Below are 27,455 nucleotides of genomic sequence, written 5' to 3' on the forward strand. Positions count from 1 at the left end.
CATCTGGGCGGGAACTTTATGCCCACAACTGCGCTAACTGCCGCCACAGGAATGGTGGTGCCTTCAACATAGTGACCGCCATGAACAACTGAACCAGTCTTGGCATGGAAGTCAGATTTCCCAGAAGTAAAGCCTGTTCCACTGCCCCAGAGAATGCTTCATTAACACAATTTTTAAATCTCTTAAGATATGATAAACACAAACAGTACAATGAGGCAGCCTTCTAAAATGTATTTATCCAAACATATACACTGAGTATGTATATTAGTAGGAATGGTATATATTGAATACTTATTATATCCAGGCATAATTGGGCCACAGAGATATACTTTCACATCTTAAGGAGTTCCTAGTCTCATAAGAGATAATACAAATATATAATCATAAAATAATGTAGTACAGGCAATAATAAAGTTAGAATCTATGAGAACATAGAGGATGGGCACCTGACCCAGACAGGAAGTAGATGTTAGAGCAAGCTTTCAGGAGGAGAAAATGCCTAGAATTGGCATTTCACATATATCCTTATAAGTGAATAATATATACATATATATTCTATAGGTTATAATTATCCTTTTAATCTTTTTCCATGCTTTTACAAAAAATTGATTTACAAAAATTAGAACATATGATACTGTAGAAAGTGAATGCAGACCACTCAGGATGTGTTTAGAGGAAGAATAATGGCAGGGAGATAGACAACCACGAAATGAAGCTGACTGGATGTATAGATTAAGTTAAAAATGCATAGGTACTCAAATTGATGTGTCAAGAGCAAATATATCATTTAAACCCATGATCTGCTTTTAATTAATCAATTTTCCTTCCTTAATTTTCTATGTGCATCACTAAAAGAATAAACACTTTTGCTATCTCAAAGATATTCAATACACAATTTGATAGTAGTACTAGATATAGTACTAGATATTATTCTAAAATAGTACTAGATATTATTCTAAAGATTTGAGCATATGCTGAAAAGTTATTTTTACCAAATAGGCATAGCCTGAAGAAACTGAAGTTGAGAGATACTCTACAAAATTTTGCTGCCCTTTAAAAGGCCATGAACAAGAAAGACAGAGCAACTGCCAGTTGGAGAAAACTGAGAGGACATGACAACTAAATACAACTTGGGATCCTGGGCCAGACAAAGGGCATCTGAGGGACAATCTGGGAAATGTCAGGAAGTTCTGAAGTGGAGTTAATAAGATTGTGTCAGTGTTAATTTCCTGGTTTTAATATTGGTTATATGCAAGATGATAACATTTGGAGATGGTCAGTAAGAGGCATATAGGAACTCTGAACTATTTCTGCAATTCTTTAAAAGTCTAAAATTATTTCAAAATAAAAGTTTAAAGAAATTAGTATTTGTGCATTTATATATTATACACTAAACATCACAAACTTTCAAATTCAAATAATGCCATGTTCTTCTTAATGAGTCATGTTTTTGAAGTTTATAGCTAAGCACAAAACTCTTGTTCCTATAACCCCAGATCTCAGCCTTCTGACACACATTCACATTAATGACAAGAATTACTTCAAAATCGCTGCATTCGTTAAAGTAGACATGACCAAGTTTTACTGAAATAAAGGGAAAATCAGTATAATTTAGTTTTCAATATGTTGCTTACACAGTATTAAAAATCAATAGAGCAATGGTTCTTACCTTCTTAGGGTTAGTTTCTTTGAGAATCTTACAAAAATTAGATATTTTCCCCCAAAATACATAATACACACACACACACACACACACACACAATTTGCAAGAACCCTGAAAGTAGAGGTCTCCACACCTAGATTAAGAACCTCTGTAACAAAGGAAAAACAGAGAAAATAAAATAAAGCCCAACTTTTCAATTTTAACAATTAGGAAAATTAGCTATGTTTAAAAAAGACACAAAGAATGGAAAGAAACAGTAACCACAAAAATAAAAAATCCATCTTTGAAAAACATGCAGAAATACATGATAAAATATAACAAACCTTTCAAATTCATAACTGAGCTCGTAAGAAAATAAGACACTCATTAGGGACTGGAAATAGAGTGTGTGAACATTGAAGCCAAAGCCATTCTGGGCAGGAGGGAGAGAGGGTTTGAGACGCCCCCAAGAAGTTGGAACTCTCAAAGGGTCACAGCGTCAATGGAAGGGCGACTGTGGAGAGCAGTTGGGCAATCATCTCGTGAAGCTGAAGATACGTGTTTCCTATACCCAGAACTGCCTTTCCTACACATGTGCCCTGGGGGATATGCACAGGAAGGTTCGTGGTGACATTGTTCATAACAAACAATTAGAAACAACCTAAATATCCATCATCAGGAGAATGGAATGACAATGTTGGCATATTCACACATGGTTACTTCACACAGCAATGAAAACAAATGAACCAGAGCTGCACACGTGGACATGGATGAATCTCACAAAGAATAAAATGCATGTCTCAGAAGAACCAATACATTTTACTATTTATATATATTTTAAAAACATTTTTCATCTAGTTATACCATGTTCATTTATTTTTATTATAAATATTTATATTCATTTCTATATTTCTCGTACCTGTATATGAAAGTATCTAGATAGTAAAAGTATATGTATATAGATACAAACAGAGCAAAAGTAAAACGAAATGAATAGGAATGAGAAACACCAAATTCAGGGGTGGCAGTAGAAGAAAGGGTTTGAAGACAGGGAGCATTGGCCATATTGGTCGTATTTTATTTCTCAAATTGCTTTTTCCATTTTTAAAAAACTTGTCTGTTTGAAATATTTCATAATAAGTTTTTTAAAAAGTCAAGTGACGAATTTTTACCTCTACTCGCAACCATTTTCCTTTGCAATGGAAGAGGCAGATCTTCCCACAGAAGGGTAAGGAAACGAAGTACTCTGAGGTCATGTGCTGCAAAACAGAATGCATGACACTTTATTACTCTCAGCAAAGAGCATCTGCTACACCACTAGGGAAACAGCGTGTGGCACAGGCTGCCTGCTTCACCCACATGCAATCCGAGGATACAAGCCCAGGGTCACAGAACTTCTGCCTCGCTTCTCTGCACTTGTTGATGGCAGCGATCTAAGCTCCTTCCTTGCACATGGCTCATAAATTAGCCTTGTTAAAATGTCTAAAAAGGCCAGGAGGGAGGTCAGTGTGATTCATGCAGGCTCTGGCGCCATCAGCTAAACATGAAGAGGGAGGATGAATTCGACAAAGAGCAGAACAGTGAGGAGGCTGAGCGAGCTGTCAATAAGGTCTCTTTATTCATCACTTAATAAGATTCAAAGACAGGATTTTAAAATATGGACATCAGAGCCCATCAAAGCCAACACATCATAGCTTTAGGTCTCTTCATCCTCCTCTGCTCCACCCTTGAAGCTGGGGACCTGCCGCGGTATCTTACTCTTCCCCACAGGTCATGCCTCCACTTGGGTTACAAGAGCACCAGGGACTGTCCAGAGTGCTTGTCACCACCATAGGTTGTAAGCACATGCATGCAAATGAGTGCTGGCGTCAGCCTCTCTGGATGTGTCAGATTTCTCCAAGATAGACTAGCAAATCAAGCCTAATGACCTTGAGATCTAGCTAAAACATCTCTAACACAGAAAGAGGCAAAACTATAGATTTAATGCCTTAATTCTAGGCTGTAGTCTGAATACAGGCTTAACCAGATTCAGCACAAATTTAGGAAATACCATTCTATGTAAAACACTGGATTAGGTACTACAGCACCTAAATGAAGGCGCTTACCAGTAAAGCTCAGTCTCTGCCCTCAAGAAGCCTACACTCTAAGACAGTGATGGCGAACCTATGACACGAGTGTCAGAGGTGACACGTGAACTCATTTTTTGGGTTGATTTTTCTTTGTTAAATGGCATTTAAATATATAAAATAAATATCAAAAATATAAGTCTTTGCTTTACTATGGTTGCAAATATCAAAAAATTTCTATATGTGACACGGCACCAGAGTTAAGTTAGGGTTTTTCAAAATGCTGACACGCCGAGCTCAAAAGGTTCGCCATCACTGCTCTAAGACAAACCACTTCCCGAACAGCTAAAATTCAGTACTGCCTAAGTGCCACGAGGCCTAAGTGTGCTTTGTAGGTTAGAGGCCAAGGGTCACTTCCAGGGGCGAGGGAGTCAGGGTGGAAGTGGCATTAGGGTTTATCACTCAGAAATCACAGCATATTCTGCATTGTGACTATAACGTCCTAATGGAGCTAAGGAAATCACTTACAGCGGTTCTCAACCTGTGCGTCGCGACCCCTTTGGCGGTCGAACGACCCTCACAGGGGTCGCCTAAGACCATCCTGCATATCAGATATTTACATTACGATTCATAACAGTAGCATCATTACAGTTATGAAGTAGCAACGAAAATAATTTTATGGTTGGGTCACAACATGAGGAACTGTATTTAAAGGGCCAGAAGGTTGAGAACCACTGCTTAGAACAGCCGTGGGCAAACTACGGCCCGCGGGCCGATCCGGCCCGTTTGGCTGTTCTATCCGGCCCGCGGAGCCAAAAGAGCGGAGGGTTCTCTTGCTCTCCCCTCCGCTCCTTCACCAGCAGCAGTGTTAACATGGATTAGTTCACACAAACACTCCATCCATGCTTTTGTTCCGGCCCTCAGGTCCAGTTGAAGAACCCATTGTGGCCCTCGAGTCAAAAAGTTTGCCCACCCCTAGCTTAGAACCTTAAAGCAAAAACTCTACATATCCTGATTCAGAAAAGACTACTAGATTTAAAGGGTAAGAAGCTCATTAACAAATTTAAACTGCAGAACCACATTTGCTGAGGTGGTAGGTTCTCAGAGACCATAAAGAGCTTGGGGAAGGTGATGCCAGAGGTCTTATTCTCCTAAATTCCATGGTTTCACTGCTGCCTAAGGCAGAGGAGCCAGCTGGCTCTGGCAGACAGGCAGGCACTGTAGGGTCATCACCTGCACCTTATCAGTAACAAATCTATCAGTTGCTGAGCACTTACTTAATTAGCCAGGCTCTGTGCTCATTAAGCAGGCTTGCAACTTGTTCTCCTGACAATCCCACGTGTACACAGCTTTACCCTCATTTTATAATGCAGAAACCAGTGTGTGTGGGGAAGGGTTTTGTTTTGTTTTACACTGGCAGTCTGTGGCTATTACCCACTATTCTACCTCAAACTATTCAAAAGTTACTCATATGTACATAAACGTAGAGGCCACTTATTTGCAATATCAGGACTAACTTTAGAGGTAGATGATGCTCTGACATACCTTACAATGGAAGTAATCCTCTATCTTATGCAGAAGGTCATTGAGCTTGTTCAGCCCCTTACAAGGCACCTGGCAGTAGAGTGTGCCATCAGAGCAAATATTAGTCACTCTGACATTTGTGTACATGGCATCAACCTGGAACGAACAAGGACATGCCAAGGAGGCTTGAGAATAGAGCATAGTTCCTCCCTATGTAAGGGGCATCTATACAAAAATCTTCTAAGTTCGCCCCAGCTGGTTTGGCTCAGTGGATACGACCTGCAGACTGAAGGTCCCAGGTTCAATTCCAGTCAAGAGCACATGCCCAGGTTGCAGGCTCGATCCCCAGTAGGAGGCATGCAGGAGGCAGCCAATCAATGATTCTCTCTCATCATTGATGTTTCTATCTCTCCTTCCCTCTGCCTTCCTCTCTGAAATCAATAAACACATACGTAAAAATCTTCTAAGTTGGAGGATAAATAGGACAGAATAAAATCCATAACTTAAGAGTAAAAACTAATTTAGGTTCCTCTCTTTCCAAAAGAAATATCTGATATCATCTGTATCAGGCATAAAACAGACTTTTTGCATACATTAACTTATTAACACTTTCCATTGTCTGAAAAGCTGAGAACATCCTTCACTTTAGTTTATTTTCTCTCCATTAATTTAGAAAAAGAATTATTACATAAAACATATTTTTTGAACATTACAGAAATGGAAATAAAATATTATCACCAAATCAATCCCATTATCACCTACTTTCTAATCTGTGTCCACAGGCCACAAGAATTTTATAATTTAAAAAATGTTTAATCACAGTAGAGGTTTAATTTAGCCATCTTCAGTCAAATCATAACATAAAAATAATTCACTGTTGTTCTACTCATTAAAACAAATATTTTCCCAACATTTCCATGAAGCCTTTAAGATGATCATTTTTAACATCTCATCCTATTCTTTACAGTGGCTGTTTTATAGTTTATTTTTGTTTGTTTTATAATTTATTTAAAGGTTTTATTCTACACATTTTTAAAATGTTAAAGCTAATCTATAATAAAAAAAAGCATAATACGCTAATTAGTCTGGATGAGGCTGGAGCTGCAAGGGAAGCCTGGTGCCAGGTGCCAGAGGGAAACCGGTGCTGGCAGCTGGGGGAAGGAAGGCCTACTCTTGCACGAATTTCGTGCATCGGGCCTCTAGTTCTTTAATAAACATCTTCATTGATTTAATTTTCTTGTCTTTTGTAATATCCTCCCCTATTGTCTTTGCAAAATAATTTCATATGAAGTTATTACATATATTATAGAAACTAGAAAATAAAACAAAGATCCAATTCCTAATAATTACTATTATGGTTTTGGCATGTTCCTCACTTTCAGCCCCTCTGCCCCTTTTTCTCAATATATATGTAATCTGTCAGTATCTAGCATTAGCCTAAAAGTTACAACATCCTTTTCTGATAACTTCCTTTCCTATGATATGTATAACAGATGATAGCAGTGGTCACAGTGGTACCTGAAGGTGAGCCTCGAGTGACTTGTCACATATGGCCTTTAAGCAGGTGGCATTGATATTGATATCATCTTCTCCTGAGGTATCATACAGAATAACAAGTGGAATATCAGCTTTTTCAAGAATTTCCACTGCAAAGATCTTCCCACAAGTTAAAGATTCAACCACCTTCACTAAACCAGGATCATCACTGAGAGCTTCCAACCCTGAAAAACAGTGAATATTTTAATTTCTACTTAGTTAGAAGAATCATTTTAAGATGGATAGATGGATTGTGGTTTTTATTTATTTACTTATTTTAGAGAAGAAGGGAAAGGGAGCGAGAGATAGAAACATCAATTACAAGAGGGTATCATTGATCGCTACCTCCTGCATGCCCTGCACTACAACCCAGGCATGTGCCCTGACCAGGAATTGAAACATAACCTCCTGGTTCATAGGTCAAGGCTCAACCACTGAACCATGCCAGCTGGGTTGTGTTTGATTTGGATACTTATTACAGTTAAGACTCTACTACAAAATTCTTAAATTTTATGGGGAAGCTGTGTTTTACAATCTCATTTAAATAACCACCTTTAGGTTTTAAAATATATATTATAATGTGGATGCCTTTTTGAATACTCACACTAAAGCAGGCAATTTAAAACAAGAAGAAAAATTGACCATGAATCAGAATTTCTACCATAGAAGAAGTAACCTTCACCTTATATACAAACATATATTTTTTAAAAATCTAATGCATAAAAAATGCTATCAATCATGTCTGCCCATCATGTATTTGTAATGTTCTTTCCAAAACTATATCCTTGACTTTTTTCATTTTCTAATTAAATCTACACAATTATTTTTCTTATAAAAATGAACATGCATTTATTAGAAATTTAGACAACCGCCCTCCCTTCATTCCTTTCTTCCTTCCTTCTTTCTTTCCTTCTTCCTTTTAAGTATACCATGATGACCCTAAGGATACCAAGGAACTTTCTGACTTATTGTAGAAAGATTCAATAGTGTTTATCATAATACGGATAGAGAGGAATTTTGTTTTAGTCTAATTACTCTTCAAATTCTTTGAAAATTGTAATTCCATGTATCATATATGTGACAACTTTAAGTTAATCATTAAACTAATTAAAACTAGCTCTTGCCTCCCCCATGGTACAATAATGTCTATTTCTATATTTTTCGCCTTTAGGTCCATAAGCAAAAGCTCACAGGATCCCTCAGAGCAACATTTCTCTCATTCTTGTTCTGTTCTCCACACATATGACTTTATCGTTCTTATCAACTGCTCTTTCATTTCAGCATCCTCAATCTTGTCCTATGCTGACACATTCTTTTCAAAACGAACTCCCACAGGTTTGTAACAGGCTTTTAAAATAACTTGAGGTTTATCCCACAGATAGAGCCAAACCCAGCTCCTCTGACACAAAGATTTACCCTTCCTGGGAAGGAGGGATTTCTTCACAGGGCTAATTCTCATGAAAGAATTTTGGTCATTTTCTGAATTTAGCTCAGCCTCTCCTGGCATGATGCATACATATTTCAATGTCTTTCTTCATCACTAACATGGCCACCGTATCCTCCATACTCCCAGTTTATCCCTACAATGTCCCTCTCACACATGCGCATTCCTCCATGCTCCTTGAGGAGGAAAGGAAGGAACAGTGACTGCAGGAGAGTGCACATGACCTGTAGCCAAACTTATGCGTGGGCGCATGAAAGTGTGTTGCTTGGTAGTAAGCAGCACCCGGAGTCCATCTCGCTAGGAATGAATGAAGCTGGGAGTCACTTCAAAACAGTTTGAACAACATGATTTAAACTGATCAAATTCCATGATACAGGGCCTCCAGCAGTTGTTAGTGGAAATTTAGATAAAAAACAACAATCCTTTAAGATGGCCAACAGACATATTTATAATAAAATAAAATATGTATGTTCTATATAACAAAATGTAATAAAAACATTATATTTTTATAATGATCACATCCGATAAAGATGATATTAGACATGATATTTATACCTTTCAAAAAATAACACATTATAACACCTTCAGATACTTAGTACATTTTAGGATTTAACCACAAAGTACAATGGTAATAACGTATCAAAATGGAAAGAGCTTTCAAAAAAGTTCCTCTTACCTGCTAGCTTACACTTTGTAGCTTGGAATGAGAGGGAACAGAACCTTGGGTTCAATTTGTATGCTTTGCTCTTTTCAACATTTTCACTAAATCCATAGTCCACATAACATACCTAATGATAACAGAAACAATGCTTAGGTTCAAGTAAAATTCTTTATCCTCACTTCTTAAAAAATCACTTGAGGTACTTAATTGGTTCTATTTTATTCCATGATCACCATTTAAGTGGGGCCACACTGCCTGGGAAATGCCAGGAGAGGCGCCCCTGGTTTAGCCTGTAAGAGAAAGGCTGGGGCTGGGACCAGGGAAGCCAGGGCTCCTGACTTCCAGGCCGCACTCCTCTACTGCACTTTCCAACGGGGAGGAAATGGAAGCCTGTTGAGCTCTGATGCTCTGTCGTTGCCAACCTCTCCGCAGCAAACCCATCTGGGTCTGCCAGCCACGACTGCCCCTCCCTTTCATTAACATCATAATGCTTATTCCTTCTTGACTTACACCCTTCCACCAAGGATTTGTATCCGGAGGCAGCGCTATTTGTTCCTAGAGAGGGAGTCACTCTGATATTTATCAGATTCTAAATCCCCAAAGCAGCATCCAGGATGGCTGCTCTCAGCTATTATGCTTCCAGGGACCGAGATGCTTTCTGTCGATGACAACAACGATGCCATGGCTGGTGACACTGAATTCTACACGTACAAACAAACGCTTGCTTGTTTTGTTGTTTTCCGGGTATAGAGTTGGGTTAGGCCTTCACTTAGCTCAGCAAAGGCCCCGAATCTGCTGGACAGAGTTCTGTGTTTGCAGGAATCTGCACCACACTTCCTCGCCATTAGAGCAGATCATTAAGAGTCTGGATAGTATTTTTAAAGTATGAGCAGAACCTGCCATTGAAAAGGACTCTATAAGCAAAGCACTTTTTTGAGAAAAAACATTAAGCTGTGTTTTAGAATGATAAATAAGAATCTGAGGGACACCGGGAGACTGCTCCTCTAGTTAAAGCAGTTGACTGTTACTACAAAAACAAAATAAAGCAAAGCCCAGGGCACAGAAAGACTAAGTAATCGTTTTACTTTCGCAGCAAATTAATGTTCACAGTTTCTAAGTTCTTAGATTATGGCACCAAACACACAAAACAAAACTTCTTTCAAGCAGAGAATCCAAGGAAGATAAGGCTAGAGACCTGCCTTTCCCTGACCACCTGATCATTGGATCGGTGGAGCCTGTACATGGCCTATTGGAGAGAACCGTCTCTCAGAGTCCATATCGACTCACTGCTCCCTTGGCCTAGATCTCGGCAGGGGCCCTACTGCAGGCAGCCTGCCATTTCAGCAGACAGGTCCATGTCTCCAGTCTCAACTTAGCACCTGTTCTTCCTCCCACAGGCCTCAGGATTCAGGCAGCTTTGTTTCCTTTAATAGCTACCACCGCCTACCACGTGGATTCTGCTATTCCCAGACCCAAATTGGAGATAACATGACCTGACAGTAGGATAGAATATGTGATCGTGATTCCTGGGAAATTTAGAATATATCCCTAGCACCGACAAACAGACTGAAGAATAACCGCTCTAAAATCTTCAAAAGTTTTTTGTCATGTTTAGAGCTTCTTTTCTTCTCTTTTTTTAAATCACGATATCATCTATTTGTATGGCAGCTGACGACTATGAAACATCTGCCCATGGATTACCCAGCTTGACTCTCCACACTCTGTAATATTTCTCTCTTTAATGCTGTGGATCAGCACAAACAGGCTCAGAATCCTATCAGGCCCCAGTCCATTCCTGGTTCTCTGGCACCATCAAGTGGCCAAAGATCTCACAGCACCACCTGAGCAATAACCAGCAGACTCCCAAGATGTGGGTCTGGTCAGGCAAACCGGCACCAACCTCATGTTCCTATTTCTCATACTCACCAGCCGCGGAGCCTGCTTATATTTCATCCAAGTACAATTTACACTGAATTAAAATGTCCATTTAAAGTATAGTTTGATGGGTTTTGACAAATGTAGATACCACACAATCAAGATTAATAGACCATCTGTTGCTCCAAAGAGTTCTCTTTCTCCTTTGCAATTAACCCCCCTCCACCTCCTGTCCCAGGCAACCACTGATCCGAGTTCTATCATACAGATGAACTTTCCCCATTCTCGACGTCACTAATATAGAATTATTCATCAGTTCATGCCTTTTTATTGTTGAACTAGTGGCCTAGTGCATGAAATTTGTGCACAGGGGGAGGAGGGGTTTCCCTTAGCCAAGCCTGCACCCTCTCCAATCTGGGACCCCTTGGAGGATGTCTGACTGCCTGTGGGATTGGGCCTAAACCCGCAGTTGGACATCCCTCTTGCAATCCAGGACTGCTGGCTCCTAACCGCTCACCTGCCTGCCTGCTTGATCGCCCATAACCACTCTGCTTGCCGACCTGATTGCCCCCAACTGCACCCCCCTTCTGGCCTGATCACCCCAACTGCACCCCCCTGCTGGCCTGCTCACCCCCAACTGCCCCCCCCTGCCGGCCTGATCACCCCCAACTGCCCTCCCCTCCTGGTCTGATAGCCCCTAACAGCCTCTGCCTCAGCCCCGCCACCATGGCTTTGTCCAGAAGGACGTGCAGAAGGTCTCCCGGTCTAATTAGCGTATTACCTTTTTATTAGTATAGATAGTATGCCATTATATGGATAAACTACAATTTATTTATATTTATATATTCACCTGTTGGTGAACATTTGGGTTGTTTCCAGATTAATACTCTTAATAATAAAGCTGCTACAAATGTGTATACAAGCCTTTTTGTGGACCTATGTTTCCTCCTGTGTAAATATTTAAGGTCCATATGGTAAAGATTTAACTTTTAAGAAACTAGAAACTGCTAGCCAATTTTCAGATTTTAAAAGTTAGGTCATCAAATTGCTTAAAGTTTTATCTCGGTAGATTTGGTTAAGGAATTTCCTAAATTTCTCTGTGAATGGCAAACGGTGACTGGGTGGTCAGGGTATCTCCTATTGAACAAACTGGGCAGGAAACAGTCAGCCTCCCTTTCTGACCTCCTGACCCTGTATATTTGAAGGCAGGGTTTCAGGGGAGAATACCTGATGGACTGATGCTCAGATTCAGAAAGAAGCTATCTGCACTTAGGGACACAAAAGGGATTATTTGCCAGGGGCTGACGCTAGCACAAGGAATGTTTTTATTTATTTTTAATTTATTTGTCCATTGCAGTTAGCATACAATATTACATTAGTTTTAGGAACACATTTTATATTATGGGACAGAGACCGAAGAAACAGAAGTGTATTTCTGTGCTTGTAAAATCGAGACAAAACAGTGTTTTCAGGGCCAGAGAGTTCTAGTTCTTGGTCTCTGCACTGAGGGAAAGAGGAGGCAATGGGGAAAGGCTGACCACCAGGGACACGCCAAGTCTTGGAGTCGCAGAGCCTGCTAAGGGGAGAGACTGGTGAAAGCCGACTAAGAAGGCAGGCCTCAGAGCATGTCTAAGTGCTATTTGGGGTCCTCAGCTGATGGCAGAAGAGGGACAGGAAAGCTGTGATCTCCTCTGATCTGTACTGTTTCCCTCACGTTGAAGTAATGACCTTGACCAGATACTCACAGAACTGTGATCAGTATTTATTCTTTTTCCCAGGCAATGAGAATAAAGGGCTCTTCCTGATTACATCATGGGTTACAGACACTTCCACGGAGAATTTTTTGTTGTTGTTTTCACTAAAACTTTGAGATAATATAACTACCACTGACTTAAAAGCTGACAGTGAAAATCTTTTATAGATTATCTTTTCAACCTCTGGAGAAAATAAAACAGTTTATTTACTGTGTCCTTAGGGTACACGATCAGAAGCAGCATTTTTATTTGAAAACTCATGTGCTTGTCTTCTGAATGCTACGACAAAGTAAACAAGTGCTTGCCTTGATTCTGTTCCCTTCTGTCGAGGTGATCTGGGCCCGTAACCAAGCGTCCTCCTCGGCATGGACGGCCAGCAGCTGCCCCACATGCACAGTCTGGACTGGTGTGATCCTCGGGGTCCTACTGTAAAAGTCCTTCATTTCATCTTCCATTAACTCCTGAGCAGCAGAGTAGTCTTTGCCCACATACCTGGATTAGTTAAAGAGGAGAACACAAATGAAGCAACACAGGAGGAGGCAATCTATAAGAATTCATTAATATTACTGTTTTCTACCTCCATCTTTGGTTCCAGTCTCAGACTTGCTTACATCAACAGGGAGAAGAACATGTATTTAGCAAACAATTGTATCTAACAAAGGAAAATGTAATATTGTGGCACTCATGCAAAAAAACACCAAGGTTCAATATACCACACAACAGAGCAAAAACTGCTCAAGCACATCCAGTAGTTGGGGCATCTTCAGGAGGATAGGCTGAGAAAAGACTCCAGGGACGAGAGGAAGACACGGAATATGGAGATTCCAATGGAAGCCAGACAGCAAGAGTGGACAGAGATTTTGAGTAAGGCTGCTGGAGAGCTTTGCAGATTACTGGAAGAGAATCCAGTTGATAGCTTTGCCTTAACTAAGGCTGGGTCTAAACAAGGCCCAAGCTCTGAAAACCAGTGAAATTTTACTACAGAAAAACAAAGCTTTAAACACAACCACGTGACAACCCCTCCCCACCTTACTGAACACATTACAACCAAATGTTGAGTTCTGATACCCTTAGAAGGGGTAACATGTTATAGCAAAATGCCTCTGACATTGTACTAGTATGCTTCCTGAGAAGTATGTGTTCAGGATATGTAACTATCTCCTTCTACAATTTTCTGCTGCTGACAACTGTAGTCACCTTGTCCCAGTTCGTATTACCAAAACATACTATTTCCTTTCTGCCACAAACAGGCTGTTGTAGTTTTGCCCTTCAGTCCTCAGAGAGAATTCCATCAAAGGCCTCCTTCCAGGATGCAAAACCTGATGAATCAAGTGGCTCCTGTAACAGGAGATGTCAGCCACATGATGAAGGCTTGTTAGTTAGAAGGCTAGGCTATCACCTAGCCAGGGAGATGGGAATATGCCATAAGTACATTGTTCTTTGTATTGTTCTAGCTCTTACCTAGAGTCCAAGTGGTTCTACTGAGCATTAAGATACTATTCCTTTAGGAGGGTTTTCATGTATTCTTATAATTATCACCAGAACAGAAGATACCCAGTCATCCTACCCATTACTAGAGAGAGAAAAAAGCTTTAAAACATCATACACAATATGGAAAGAATGCTTCTTTTGAGGCAAGGACCATTTTAAAACCAACTATTACATGCACACAGCTGACTCCAGAGACAGCTATATAGCTCTGTCACACTTTGCAGTTACTGAGCTTGAAGAATGTGAAGGCACTGCCTAAAATGCAGCTGTACTCTGGCTCTGAAGTCTCTTCGAGACCTGAAATTCCACCCAAGTGCTCATTTCCTGGGACTGGAGCCTCACAGGGCCTCCCTGAAGTGCTGCTCCAGCCCTGGGAGGTCACTGGCAGAGAAAGGCCTGAACAGAGCCCTCAGGCTTAGCTGTTGACCTCGCACAGGCTCCTACCGTGGAGGAGGAAGGTAGTGAGAAGCAGTGTGTGATCTGCAGGCAGATTCTGCAGCAACCAGTGGAGAAGGATGGGTACACAGCTTGGTGGAGTAGGTGGATAATGTTACAGTTGGTATGATAGTGGTTAGTGGCAAGAATGAGGTCATACATTGTCCCCAAATTACCTAAGCAATTGGGCAAAGAATGTATGTAGGACAATTTAGGTATGCCATAAGTGCAAAGTTAATTTTTGAGACCGGAGACAACATCCCATACTTGACTTGAGGGTTCTGCTATAGCACCTCTCCGGACCTTTCAAGAGTCACAGGTCTAGTTTCCAGAGCTTCCTGCCTTGCCTGAATGAAGATGTGGGTGTATAACAGGTCTCAGCCCAGCCGGGATCTGCTGTCTTCAGGACAGTGGGGGATGCCAATGATCTAGGGTCAGCCCCATGGCAGGCATTACCCACCTGCTGAAATGTGCAATGCTAACTCCAGGATTCAAGTTTACACTGGAAAAGGGGATCTAAATAACCTGAGGACCCTGGGCCGAGTCATCCTGGAATAGACTGGAACCTCCCTACAGAAGTCCTAGAACTGATCCAGATTTCTGCCAACCCTTTAGTAAGAACATCAGGAATCACACGATTGATCCAGCCTAAGGCTGATACCTCCAGAGATCCAGCTACACCAGTTCCCATTTTTGTTGGTGTTAATTCTCACCTGAGGATATATATATTTTTTTCTATTGCTTTTTCAGGGCAAGAATGGAAGAGAGAGGAGGGGGTGAATGAGAGAGAAACATCAATGTGAGAGAGACACATTGACTAGTTGCCTCCCACATGCATTCCAACTGGGGGCTGGGAAGCAAACCTGCAACCCCTTCAGTGCATAGGCCAACACGTTAACCACTGAGCACACGGGCCAGGGCCCAGTTCCCATTCTTATCCCCAGTCAGAAACCGCAAATTAGAGTTTTTCAATATTTTTTTATGTATTCTATATTTTCTCTAAAACTCCATGTCAAGTACCTAGAGCTGGACTGCATTTTCTATCTCCAGTTATCATTAGCCACTCAGGTAATGACTCCTCCCTCCCAGGCAATGATATCAAAAGCCTCAAAAATCAGAGCATCTTTGGGTCCAAGGTCTAATCTGATGCATTATCCTAGGAGGTGGTGCTTAGCTATTTGGACTTCTAGGAAAAGCTACAGAGCCCCAGATTAGTAGCATTAACTACCCAGTGGGCGACTTGCTTTTTCTATGGATGAGGTATCACTTTTGACATGGTTACCATTATGCTTTCAAAGTAGAATTTTTCTCAAGTTCATACCATATTATCATTTCAATTTTTAAAACTGTTAGTAATCCTTTCTCTCAAGAATAGTTGTATATTTTGAACATTTAACACATATTAAGAATATACGTAGATCTTAATTTTTTTTTACCATGTTTGAGGCCAAGCATCTCTGTCTAGCTATGGAATTGCGCTAGACAGAGATAGTTATGCATCACTTGCTTTAAGCAGGGGGAACGACAATAAATAGATATTAATTTTTAAGTCCTTTGATTTCAAGTTGCTCACCATCTAGTGGGCAAGACAAATGTACTTCTATAGCCATAATGTAGAAATAAAAATTAAGTCTCCTAAGAGATACAAACAAAAAAAGTTCTGGTAGTTGAGAGAAATGTGAAAGATATAAAGAAAAAAAGAATATATTAGACTTTATTATACCTCTACAGAACTTAGACTATATTATTATTCCTCAAACCCCAGCACCCACATGAAAAATAAGCAAGTAACAACAGTACACCAGGATCCTAAAAATTTAGAAAATAAAACTTGCCTGATGACCACTTCATTTGTGTTGCTCAGTTCAACCACCAATACTGAGGGGGATGCCTCAGTCGGAATGACTAGCGGAGGAACCGTTACATTCTCCAAAATGGTATCGGCACTTTCGACAGCATTCTCTTCTATCTGCATATATTCTTCTTCAATCATGGACCTGAAAGCATAGTCGCCGTGTGCGTGCCCTGCATCCATCAGGGTTTTGTTAGCGGGCAGTGGAAGTTTAGCATAGAGAATGGCCTTCTTGCGATTTCCAGAAATGTAGTCTATGGTGCATACATCAGAAAGCAAGGCAAGATTTTTTAAGGCATCCTCGGGGAACTTTACTTTGTACGTGTCCTCAAATGCTTTTGGAAGTGCACTGGCCCAAAGACCATTTGAGTATTTCACCAGCAGCTCTGAGACTTTCTCTTTAAAGTCTCCTGGCATGACTGTGGGACACCCTCTTAGTGGTGATGCTTGTTTTGGAGCAGGAAGTGGAGATGGAGGCACTTTTTCAGGGTCCGGTTCACTTCTCAAAAGCTGCTTTCTCTTAGCTGGATAAAGAAGCAAGTCTTGACCACCACTGTAAGGTCTTTCCACCTGAAATTTTTAAAGAAAGCAAATGATAGATAATTCAATGACTATAAACAATCTGAAAACACAGTACCAGAAATTCATTTCAAATTTAAGAGCAACACTTTTAAAATCAATCAAGAGAACACAAACGTGTACATTTGACTCAACTACGAAGACTTTAATGCATTGCCTTTATCTGCAAATTACACCACGAGACACATTTCAGAAATAAAATAGCATGAATTTCCCTGGGAGGTATCTGGCCTCCAATAACCCTAGGAAACCATGAGTGGTTCTGCCCTGTGTGCTGCACATCTCATTCAGTTCTCTCTGCCAAATCCAAAGCAACAGTTTACAAAACTGACTGAACGCGAGGTGGAACGAAGCTGTGAAAGGTGTCAGAACTGTCAGAAATAAACCACCGGGAAGAAAGCTAGGAAATATTAGGTAAAACAGAAGTACTGTCTCTCCTCTTCCTGCAATAGCCTGAGGAGGCATTCAGCTTTCCATCATTTGGAAAAAGACGCTCCAGAGGCAAGGTACTGTTTCCACAACCACCACAGTTCAAGGTTAGCTGAAGTATTACCCCTCCAATAAACATGAGTTAAAAATGCCTGGCATTTGTATGTCTCCGATCTCTAATTCTATCTGCATAACATTCCTGAGAGGCTTGGCATGATGGCATCTCTATAGGAAGAGAAGAAAGAAAAGAGAAACCGATGTATAGCCTTTTACTGCTAGACCAAAAATTATAGACCCCAACCCAATGCAGCTCATCCCTTGTTTTTACAAAACCCATGAGCTAAGAATAAATTTTGTATTTTAAATGGTTGGGGAAAAACAAAGAATTGATTGATGTGAAAATTTCATGATGTGAAAATTATATGAAATTCAGGATACACGAAATGCTCCTGTTTTGTCAGATCCCGTCCAGCTATTCCTCAGCTGCGATGAAGCCCTTAGGAGAGTGTTCCAGACACAAAGGCAGTCATACAAGCGTGCAAGACGTTCTCGCCTCCCTAAGCAGAACAGAATATGAAACTATGCGGGGTGAGTAGCTTGATCATAAAGAACATTTACTTCATTTTAAAAGTAAAATGCTGAGGAACAGAGAACATAGATGTGTATATGTAAAGAAGGCACTGTCTTGCTACCAAAGAGATTTAATAAGTCAAAAACATAGCTAATTTAATATTAAGATGGAAGATTCCTTTTAGTCTGAATATATATTTTAGATAATACATGAGGAGGAAGAATATTAATATAAGTATAAAACATTAGGTTTTCCTCTTCATATTCTTCTGCCAATGTGTACTGCTCAAATTTTGAAGACTGAAGAAAAAGTCTGTGCCCAAAAGCCCTAAAGCATCAATGGAAGCAGAGGTGTTACCTACAGCACAAGTACGTTTGTGTTTTGCATCTGCAGGCATTCCCCATCATCATCAGTGGACTCCTGCCAACACCCTGTGACACTTAGAATGCTGCATTAATGACAATCACAACCTATGTCCCTTAGGGACACAAATATCTAAAACTCCTCATTTTGCTCTCATTGGTTAGTCCACCTCTCTAGAGACTCATGTTTTTAAATCTAGAATCTTAATATACCAGTCTTCACTATTCTTAAAGTTTAAGACACCTAATAAGATACAAAAATACAGACTGGGTATCCCTCTTTTGGGGCAAATGAAAAAATAAAACAATTCTATGTGAGTTATTCACTTGTCATATAAAATCCCAATTAATGTAAGGTTAGATTTAGGCATGGCAGTTCTCCTGCCCAAAGCTAGCTGAGCCTACATAAAACGCTTCTTCAGTCTTCACCTACCAACCTCTCTCAATTTCAGTGGGTCAGTTTATTTGTCTATGGACCCTCACCTCCCAACAGGAGAGACAGGTAGGTAACATAAAAGATTAACTCCCTATATCATAGAGTTCAAGCCATCTCCTTTGGTGGTCACAAGATTCTGGTATCTAATATGCCTTACAATTTCTAGCCCCACAACTTCATTATATTTAGCTTGATTTCTGCCTCATTTGGAATCACAACTTCAAAGAGATACTTCTGGGTTTCTATAAGTCTGGGGTAGACACATTAGATTTGATAGATATGAGACTTAAGGACTTAAAACATCAACTTCTTCAGGAAGCCTGTATGTTCACAGAAATAAAAGTCTTCACCCTATATACCTAGAAACCTTATTTTCCTTAATTCTGAGAGATCCACGCTTCTTCCTTTCTATTTAAGTGTGCTTTGAACTTAAAATTCTTGAAGTAAAATTCCTTTGAGTCCATGAAGACTCACCTGCTAACTTGGCCGCATGGCTCAGATACACAACCTGTTTTATGGAATTAGAATTTTCTTTGGGATTCTAAAACAGAATTGGTATTGACCAATCAAATCAGAAATTTTTCCAAAAAGTTTATGGGTCTATTGAGCCACAGTTTCATTTCCATTGCATAGGGGTGCTTTGTGCTGAAACTCTAAATTACGTTCTAAATTTCATTTTATATGGTCACCACCCAAACTCTGCAGCAGTTACTGATGCTAGTGATACTAAGCCCTAGGTACTCGAAAAGGGTGAGAATTTCTTAGCTATTTTTGTTTAAGAAAGTACGACTGCTTGTGGCATATGCCACAGAGATTTAGTCAAAGGTAAAGGTAAACGTTCCTTGTAGAGGGCAACTCTTGTGTACAAATCATCTCCCCAGAGAAACTTCCCCCACATATAGTAATTTTATATGCTCCTTATATTTCAAGGCTCATGCTCTTTCTCACCCCCAACCCTTTGCCTAGTAAAGACTTTTCACTGATGTTACTAACTGCAACTATTTGTATTAGGATAAACTTCAAGTCATTTTCTTTCAGCAGGGCCCCGGGCTGGGCTCTTGTTCACAGGTTCCTTCAGGAGCACAGTGGAGTCTTCTCCCAGTTAAACGTGTGCAGAGCTTGGGGGATGATCTTGGCTAAGCGGGCCGTGGGCGGGGTGATCTCGTCCTCTCAGATAGCAGAAACTCACTTCACCTTGGAGTTTCAATTCCTTTGACTTAAGTCATTCACTGCGCCTTTAAAAAATTTTTTCCATTTAAACTTTCCATTTAAACTCTCCTTTCCCCTTCTAACTTTTTCTCTGTTTTCACTGAGTTAAGTTCCTTTGAGAGCTTGCTGGGCATGTCTTTGGTTTACCTACTTTAATTCAAGCTGAGCTGCCCCTCAAAAAATAACAGCTGCCTTTTCCTAAACAACTGGTATGTTTCTGTTACTGTACTGGCAGCTGCTTTTTATAGCTGGTCTCATTTAATTCTAACAACCCTATGAGGTGGGTAGGAATAGGCACATGACAGGGCAGAGCGAGGCCCTGAGAGGAGGATTTGTACACTGAAAGTAATACAACTAAGAAATGGCAAGGCAAAAATCTAACTCCAAGGCCCAAACTCACTCTATTGCACTAAGGGGCCCTCTGGGTCTTTGCTGTATTTCAAGTTCCAGAACAGCAGCACCACATTTACTCTTCAGCTCCTCTATCCTGATTTTGCCACCATGGCCTTCTACCTTTCTCCTATTCTGGTGGTCACTGATTTTACATTTAAAACCTGTTCCAATGTGTTCATTGCAAAATTCTTTTTACTGGTGAACAAACTGGAGAAAAATTGGACTCCAATTAGATATTATGACTATATGTTCAGATCCTCAGTTTATTTTCACCACTGTTTCTGCTGGCATTGCTACATGGACTGTTTCTATACCATTCAGCCTGAGGACACATTGCTGCTGTTCATTGTCACTTCCTTAAAAACCCAACACCAAGAAAGGTTGCTGTCCCTCCAGAACACAAGGGGAACTCTCAGATTCCAGTAGCCATGGCCTGTAGGCTTACCATCTTGGGCTCCTTGCCTTTCCAAGACAGATTGTGCACAATTCCCATTTCCCTCACCAGCTGCCTAAGAACACTGTGAACGTGGAGCATCATTGTTGGTATGACTTTATATTCCCTTTAGCTTTCAAAACACGCAGTCCACGTTTTGTTGCTGGAGGGCTCTGACAGGTTAAGAACAACAGATTCAAAGCAGAGTGCTGCTTGCGTCCAACTGGCGTGGGCATCAGGCATCCTTGTGAAGCGTCACAGCTGATTAGAGCCCCATGAAGATAACATTTCCGAGCTGCCACTCGGCCTCTGCAGCTGGTGCTGCTCATTCGGATAATGAAACGGAAGCCCCTGCGAGTGGGTATCTCTGAGGAAGAGTGGTAGCACAATGGGCAGTCTTATTTTTTATAACTGTATTTTCAATCTCTTTAATAAGGGTGTTTTATATGATTGGGGAAAGCGGTTTTTTTTTAAAGAAAGAAATACGCTGCACTTGAATTTCTTCTTCAGTTATATAGCAAGCTATTTAGAGAGGTACACATTATCAAGTCTTTCTTTTCTTACCCTACATTTTCTTTCTTTTTTTTTTTATTGCTTAAAGTATTACAAAGGGTATTACATATGTGTTCTTTTTTCCCCCCCACCCTACATTTTCTGTACTGTGTTTGAGGCTGTCTGGCCTTGGTTATAGTAGCATCAGTCTGGGCATGCTATCAGTGTTTTTGCTTTCCAGCAAGGTGAAAAGCAAGAAGTCAGAACAAAGGAAAATAACCATGGGTGTAACTGTTTAAAATTGTAAAAATGACCAAGGTGCAACTATTTAAAAGTGTTTACCAGTAGGCTGTTAAAAAAAATTCAGATGTTTAAAAAAGAGTTCTGAAAGATACTAGTAGATGTCAATAAGATTAGCAGTTTTTGGCATCCTAGACACAAATGCTCATACCTAATGATTGACTGTTTCATCTAAACCAGTGAACTTTCTGGCCCTTTAAATACAGTTCCTCATGTTGTGACCCAACCATAAAATTATTTTCGTTGCTACTTCATAACTGTAATGTTGCTACTGTTATGAATCGTAATGTCAATATCTGATATGCAGCATGGTCTTAGGCGACCCCTGTGAAAAGGTCAGTCGACCGCCAAAGGGGTCGTGACCCACAGGTTGAGAACCACTGAAAAAACAGTCCTACTCAAAGTTGAGAGACACAGAATATAGATAAAAAGGTATATTATATTTCTGCTTTATGTTCCACTCTCCCTGCTGCACAGAAAATTACCATGCAACAAGGATGATTTTAGTGTTGAAAAAAAGCAACCAGAAAACAAAGTCAGTTGTTTAAGAACCTTAAATTTAGTAGGAAACCACTCATTTTGGGCAAAGTTTTAATATCAAAGAGACATTCTCCACCTACAATCCTAGCAAAAAATATTCCGGAACTTTGCATATACGTAGAGTAGGCAAGGATGAAAAATTTTCCTTAAAAGCCATAAATTTAAAAAAAAATTTAAAAATATTTTTAATTTAAAAGCCACAAATTAAGCCACACTAATAGTAATTATCATGGCATATAAAATAGAGTAATCAGAAACAACACAGTAAGAAGAACCTATGAAGTTAATTTTTAAAATTGTAGCTCCAAATTTGCTTTCTTTATCAAAGCTTAGTAATGAGTTAAATGTGTATCTTAATTCTAAAAGGGCTTTAAGTTTGTTGAAGACATACTATAAGAACATGATTGTCTATTCATTTTAAAAATGAAACAATATGTATTCCAAGAAGGAACTCTAGGCCCTGCACCTGCAAATCGAGCATCGTTGGTAAAATCTCAAAAGTCCTCCTCAGATTAGGGAATTCTGCGGAGGTACATCAATATTGCTAAACCTGCACCCAGTGAGAAATCCTTCCCAGAAAGGAGTAAAAATGAAGTGAATAGCATTCTTGGGAATTCCTACCATAAAAATAAACTCCACATTCCACATAAATCAGGGGTATCATTAAGCATTCTTGACTTTATAAATAGGGTGACAGCCGTATTTCCAGAGTTTGACTTTTCACACTGTATAGCCTAACACATCACACTGCCCTCTAGTGTTCTTAACACTGAAGACAGTTAGTGGTACATGCAGGTGAACAATAAATGGTGTATGAACAATCAGGATGGATCAGTGTATGAATCTTGCCTGAAAAGCGCTTGGGACTCAAGCAGGTGTCAATGGCCTGAAGGAAAAAGTGATTATAAAAACATATGCTGTCTTTAGGCCAGGTGCTTATAAAGAGGGAGTGGCCTACACTTTGCCCAACAGGGTTTGGGCCAAAATATATTTTAATTTAAATAAATGAAAGGCCTCTTTCAAATACTAATCATCATGCATATTTAATTCTACAAGCTTCGAAGCAACAATAGCAATGCTACCATTCACACTGTTGAACCTATTCTGTGTAAATAAAGCATTAAGAAACATCTAAAAGTTACTTTGGTTTAAGACTCTAGTAATCCTATTCTGGCTAAGATTTCTATTAAATTATTCTGATCCATCATTTTATAATAACAGACTCTCAGTGGGACGTGTATGGAAATTGATGTCAACTCACTTTTCAATGTTTTTTCTCCAAAGAAGTTTGTAAAAAATTCAAATCTCAACCCTATATTAATTTTAAAATAAAAAGAATGTATTTCTTACAAATAATTAAAATACTGAAGTATATGTTTAGTTACATATATTAGTATAGTTATATATATGTTAGTATCATTACATATACTATATATAGTTATATTGTTATATTAGTAATATAATATCCTATCTAATAATAGACAAACATGGTAAATGACTGTACCTTCGCTACACCTCCCATTGGCTAATCAGCACGATAAGCAAATTAGCCACCAACAAAGATGGTGGCTAATTTGCATACTGCAGGCAGGGCGGGACAGCGCCATCCCACCTGCCCTGCCGCCATCCAGGCCTGCTATCTGCGATCCTGGGCGGGGGGAGGGGGGGTCCCGTGTGCAACCGGACCTGGGGCGGCCGGGCAGGGCAGCAGTGATCCACCAGTTCACCCGGGCATCCCATCCCACGTGCGACCCGGGGCGGGGCCCCAACCCCCTGATCGGCCCTGCCCTGAGCGCGACCTGGGGAGGCAGGGCAGGCACCTAGGGATCGGCCTGCCATCTGCCACCCAGGCAGGCACCTAGGGATTGGGCCTGCCATCTGCCACCTGGGGAGCGGGCTTAAGCCAGCAGGTGGTTATCTCCCAAGGGGTCCCAGACTGTGAGAGGGCACAAGTGGGGCCGAGGGACACCCCCCACCCCCCTAACCCCCCACCCTCCGCCAGTGCACAAATTTTTGCGTACTGGGCCTCTAATATCATATAACAAAATAAAATTTGTTCAGCTGAATGTCTTTAAAAATGCTTAGGAACAAGCATATATAATTTGAGGCTAATAAAAAAAAGTTTTATTACCAGTAAGTTCATTATTAAAATGGCAAAGTTAATAAGTATCTATTGGTAGCAGCTCAATACAAAATGGTATACCTTTCATCACATATTAAATGAATAAAAAATAATTCAAAACAAAATATATAAAAGCAGCAATTATAACACACAGTCCTTAACCCTTGACATACTTCTATAAGAACAGATGTGCGTTAATCTGAGGGTAAAGATTAATGAAGCAATATTATGTAAAGTGCCTCAGGCTCCCTGACTAAAAGGTGACATAACTAATAACCCAAATCTGAAAGTGGAGGTGGCATCAGGAGGGAGGAATAAGGAGAAACGTACCGTGCAAATATGAGGCCAGTGCTCACATTGTTGTACAATTCCTTGATTAAGTTCTTCTTTATATAACTCTTTGTAAAAATGTGGAAGCTTAGACATCCAAATGCCATTGCTATGCTTGTCTAGCATTTCCTTTATGCGGTTTTGAACCTCATCCATTTTGTAAGTGTAAGAGGCAGGAGGCGTGACATTTGGTTTTTCAACAGTCTGATTTAAATTATCTTTAAATTAAAAAAATGATAGAATTAACCAAAATGCTTGCTTTAGCTTATTCCCATTACCTAACGATTGTGCTTTAGGCTTTGTCATACTTCAGGCTTGTGGGATCTAGGGATTTAGAAGGGAGCAGTATTAGGCAGAGCAGGACCAAGATAACTTCATCCCAAGTTTTAACCATGAAATAACCAGCAGGGTCAACAGCCACCCACAGAGGGAACCTGGTCCCTTTATTTTGCAAGGGTACTTCATCTAATTTAAACATCAGAATAATCTTGCTTCATAAAGAATAATGAAATTGCCTGGCCGGTGTGGCTCAATAGTTGAGCGTCAATCCATGAACTAGGAGGTAGCAGTCTGATTCCTGGTCAGGGCACATGCCCAGGTTGAGAGCTTGATCCCCAGTAGGGGGCATGCAGGAGGCAGCCAATCAAAGATTCTCTCTCATTGTTGTTTCTCTCTCTCTCTCCCTCTCCCTTCCTCTCTGAAATCAATAAAAATTAAAAAAGAATAATAAAACTTATTTAATCAACCATTTTCTAACTGTAACTAAGGAAGGTTAAATTTAGACAATAATGGTTTATTTGCAATACTGAATTTAAGCTATATTCCACAAGGCATGAAGATAAAGCCTTAATAGTAAGATCAAATATATTTTATAAAAAATAATAAACTGTCCAGCTTTTAAGATGTGATCTGTCTTCCCCTTTATTCAAGAGAAAAATAATCTGGCAATTCATGAAGTTCAAAAAATGATCCACTTACACTAATCATCCTGGCCTCAGTTTTTAAATATAAGGTTTGAAGCACACAGATAACTATTGATGTTTTTTTTTTATTTCCCCAATTCATATCATTTATCTTTCATAAAGTGTTGACTAACTCTCTTACTCATTTAATTTTTATTTAAAATGTAGAGTGCCTGAGTTAACATCCTCAGACATTAAAGAAATTTGAGTGTTAACAATAGTTGATAGTTCTGTTTTTTAGGAACTATGAGATTCATTCCAAATCTTATTTAAATTTCACTGGAATACAGATCAAAGTACTTTAAAAATTACCAACTACAAGCAAAATATGTTCACATTTCAATCATATAGGATTTCTGCTGGGATTCAACAATTTCACTTTAAACTGCCTGGTATAGACACACGGGCTGGTTTGGAGACACTGGCCTCTGAAGAGGCTAGAACGCCAAAGAGCGAGCTGTTCCTTGAGGATGGCTGGATGCTGACTGCTTTACCCACCACAGGGCGAGAGACCTAGCCTTGCTGCGACTGTTTGGCTCAGCAAATGAAAGGGTCCAGGGTGCCCACCTAGGTTTCCCACTTAAGGCAGAGCTAATTTATTTAAGTTCTTCCCAAATAATGATATAAAAATACCAGAAAAAAGACAAGTTTCTCAGAACTGGCCAGACCCCATTTAGAGAGTGTCAGCAGCTGATGCACAGTTGGAGTCTCTGCAAACACACCTGCTCTGTGGGGCCTCTGGAGCCACCTAATGTTAGACAAATCAAGGAGGTAACCTAGGCTGTCAGCAGGCAGGTGTGTCCCTTATCAAGATACCTGTGTCCCTTATCACCCTCTCACTCATAAGAGGGTAAGACTTAATATACATAAATATGAAACTTAAACTCATAAAATAGTTTCAGATACTCTGCCATTTAAAAACTGGGACCCTACACCATGTGCAATGACCTCTAAGCATCTAAATATGAATATAAATGATTCCTCAGGTTATAAACTCCAAAAGGTCGGTTAAGAAAACAAAAGATGCATATCAGCTGCCAGGTGAATTGCAATCCTCCTGAATAAGTCCTTTTGGTTCTGCAGGAAAAGTTTACTCTCATTTAAAAGGACTTACAACCAGTCTAAAGGGTATATGACTTTATTGAGTATAGTAGTCATGTTTCAGGAAATGCATATGTAAGAGTAATTGACATAAAAAATAATATTGTTTAATTAATTTCTAGAAGAAATACTGGAGATGTGCTCTTACAGAAAAATGATTTTAATTCAGTAAGAATCACACTTAAAGTAGCAAATCCTTTAAAATTTGTGCAACGTAAGTGCTATTTCTGAAAACTGTGTCCCTCAGGTGGGGCTATAAGCAGGGGATTTATACCTGGGTTGGAGGAGACAAGATGAGTGGGTACATTTCTAACCTTCAGATTCTTTGACTTTATATTTTGTCTCCAACTGTTTTCTTAACAGCCCCCTTTGGAACTTAAAAGCCGAGGAATCATTTATATTCATATTTAAATACGTAGTAGTCACTGCATACAGCTTAGGGTCCCAGCTTTTGAATGGCAGAGTATCTGAAATGATTTTATGAGTTTAGGTCCCACATTTATACACTTTAAATCTTATCCTTGATGCATGAGAGGGTGACAAGAGACACAAGTATCTGCAGGTGGCACTTGGAATTGAAACAGAATAAGTCTAAGGTGAGGAAGGTCTCAAGTCAGAATAATGATGACATCCTTGGAGGTATGATTTTCTCTTTACATCACGTCAATTCATAACTTAAAGAAATTAAGAAAGCGGGGAGGAGAGATACTCCAAGCAGGAGAAGGTGGAAGCAAATGTCAAAGCCATCAACAGATAGTTTTCTTAGGGCTTTGAGGCTCCAGAAGCCAGAATCTATCATGAAGCTAATGTTTAGGGAACGTACCACTCATTTCCTTAGTACAGGTTCTTGAGAGATGTATCTGTAAAGGTGGTGGAAGGGATGCTTTTGGACTAAACCTAAGGTATAAAGAAAGTG

The 27,455-nt window shown here is 39.9% G+C and overlaps 1 protein-coding gene across 11 annotated transcripts in view; it reads right to left on the reverse strand.

Moving 5' to 3' along the window:
- TDRD7 (tudor domain containing 7) overlaps positions 1 to 27,455 on the reverse strand; it is a 59,073-nt gene that overhangs the window by 11,067 nt on the left and 20,551 nt on the right. For 7 of the 11 annotated variants that reach the window (XM_036330305.1, XM_036330298.1, XM_036330296.1 and 4 more), the window contains 8 exons: positions 27,363 to 27,436; positions 24,477 to 24,694; positions 16,264 to 16,850; positions 12,808 to 12,994; positions 8,889 to 9,000; positions 6,751 to 6,953; positions 5,254 to 5,388; positions 2,815 to 2,901 (listed from right to left, as the gene is read on the reverse strand). In XM_036330305.1, coding sequence (XP_036186198.1) covers positions 2,815 to 2,901; positions 5,254 to 5,388; positions 6,751 to 6,953; positions 8,889 to 9,000; positions 12,808 to 12,994; positions 16,264 to 16,850; positions 24,477 to 24,694; positions 27,363 to 27,436 — 1,603 coding nt within the window. The remainder of the gene's footprint in view (positions 1 to 2,814; positions 2,902 to 5,253; positions 5,389 to 6,750; positions 6,954 to 8,888; positions 9,001 to 12,807; positions 12,995 to 16,263; positions 16,851 to 24,476; positions 24,695 to 27,362; positions 27,437 to 27,455) is intronic. The other 4 variants (XM_036330300.1, XM_036330299.1, XM_036330302.1 and 1 more) reach the window with 4 other exon arrangements.

Source organism: Myotis myotis, unplaced genomic scaffold, assembly GCF_014108235.1.
Source record: "Myotis myotis isolate mMyoMyo1 unplaced genomic scaffold, mMyoMyo1.p scaffold_m19_p_12, whole genome shotgun sequence".
In the NCBI taxonomy this organism is placed as follows: domain Eukaryota; kingdom Metazoa; phylum Chordata; class Mammalia; order Chiroptera; family Vespertilionidae; genus Myotis; species Myotis myotis.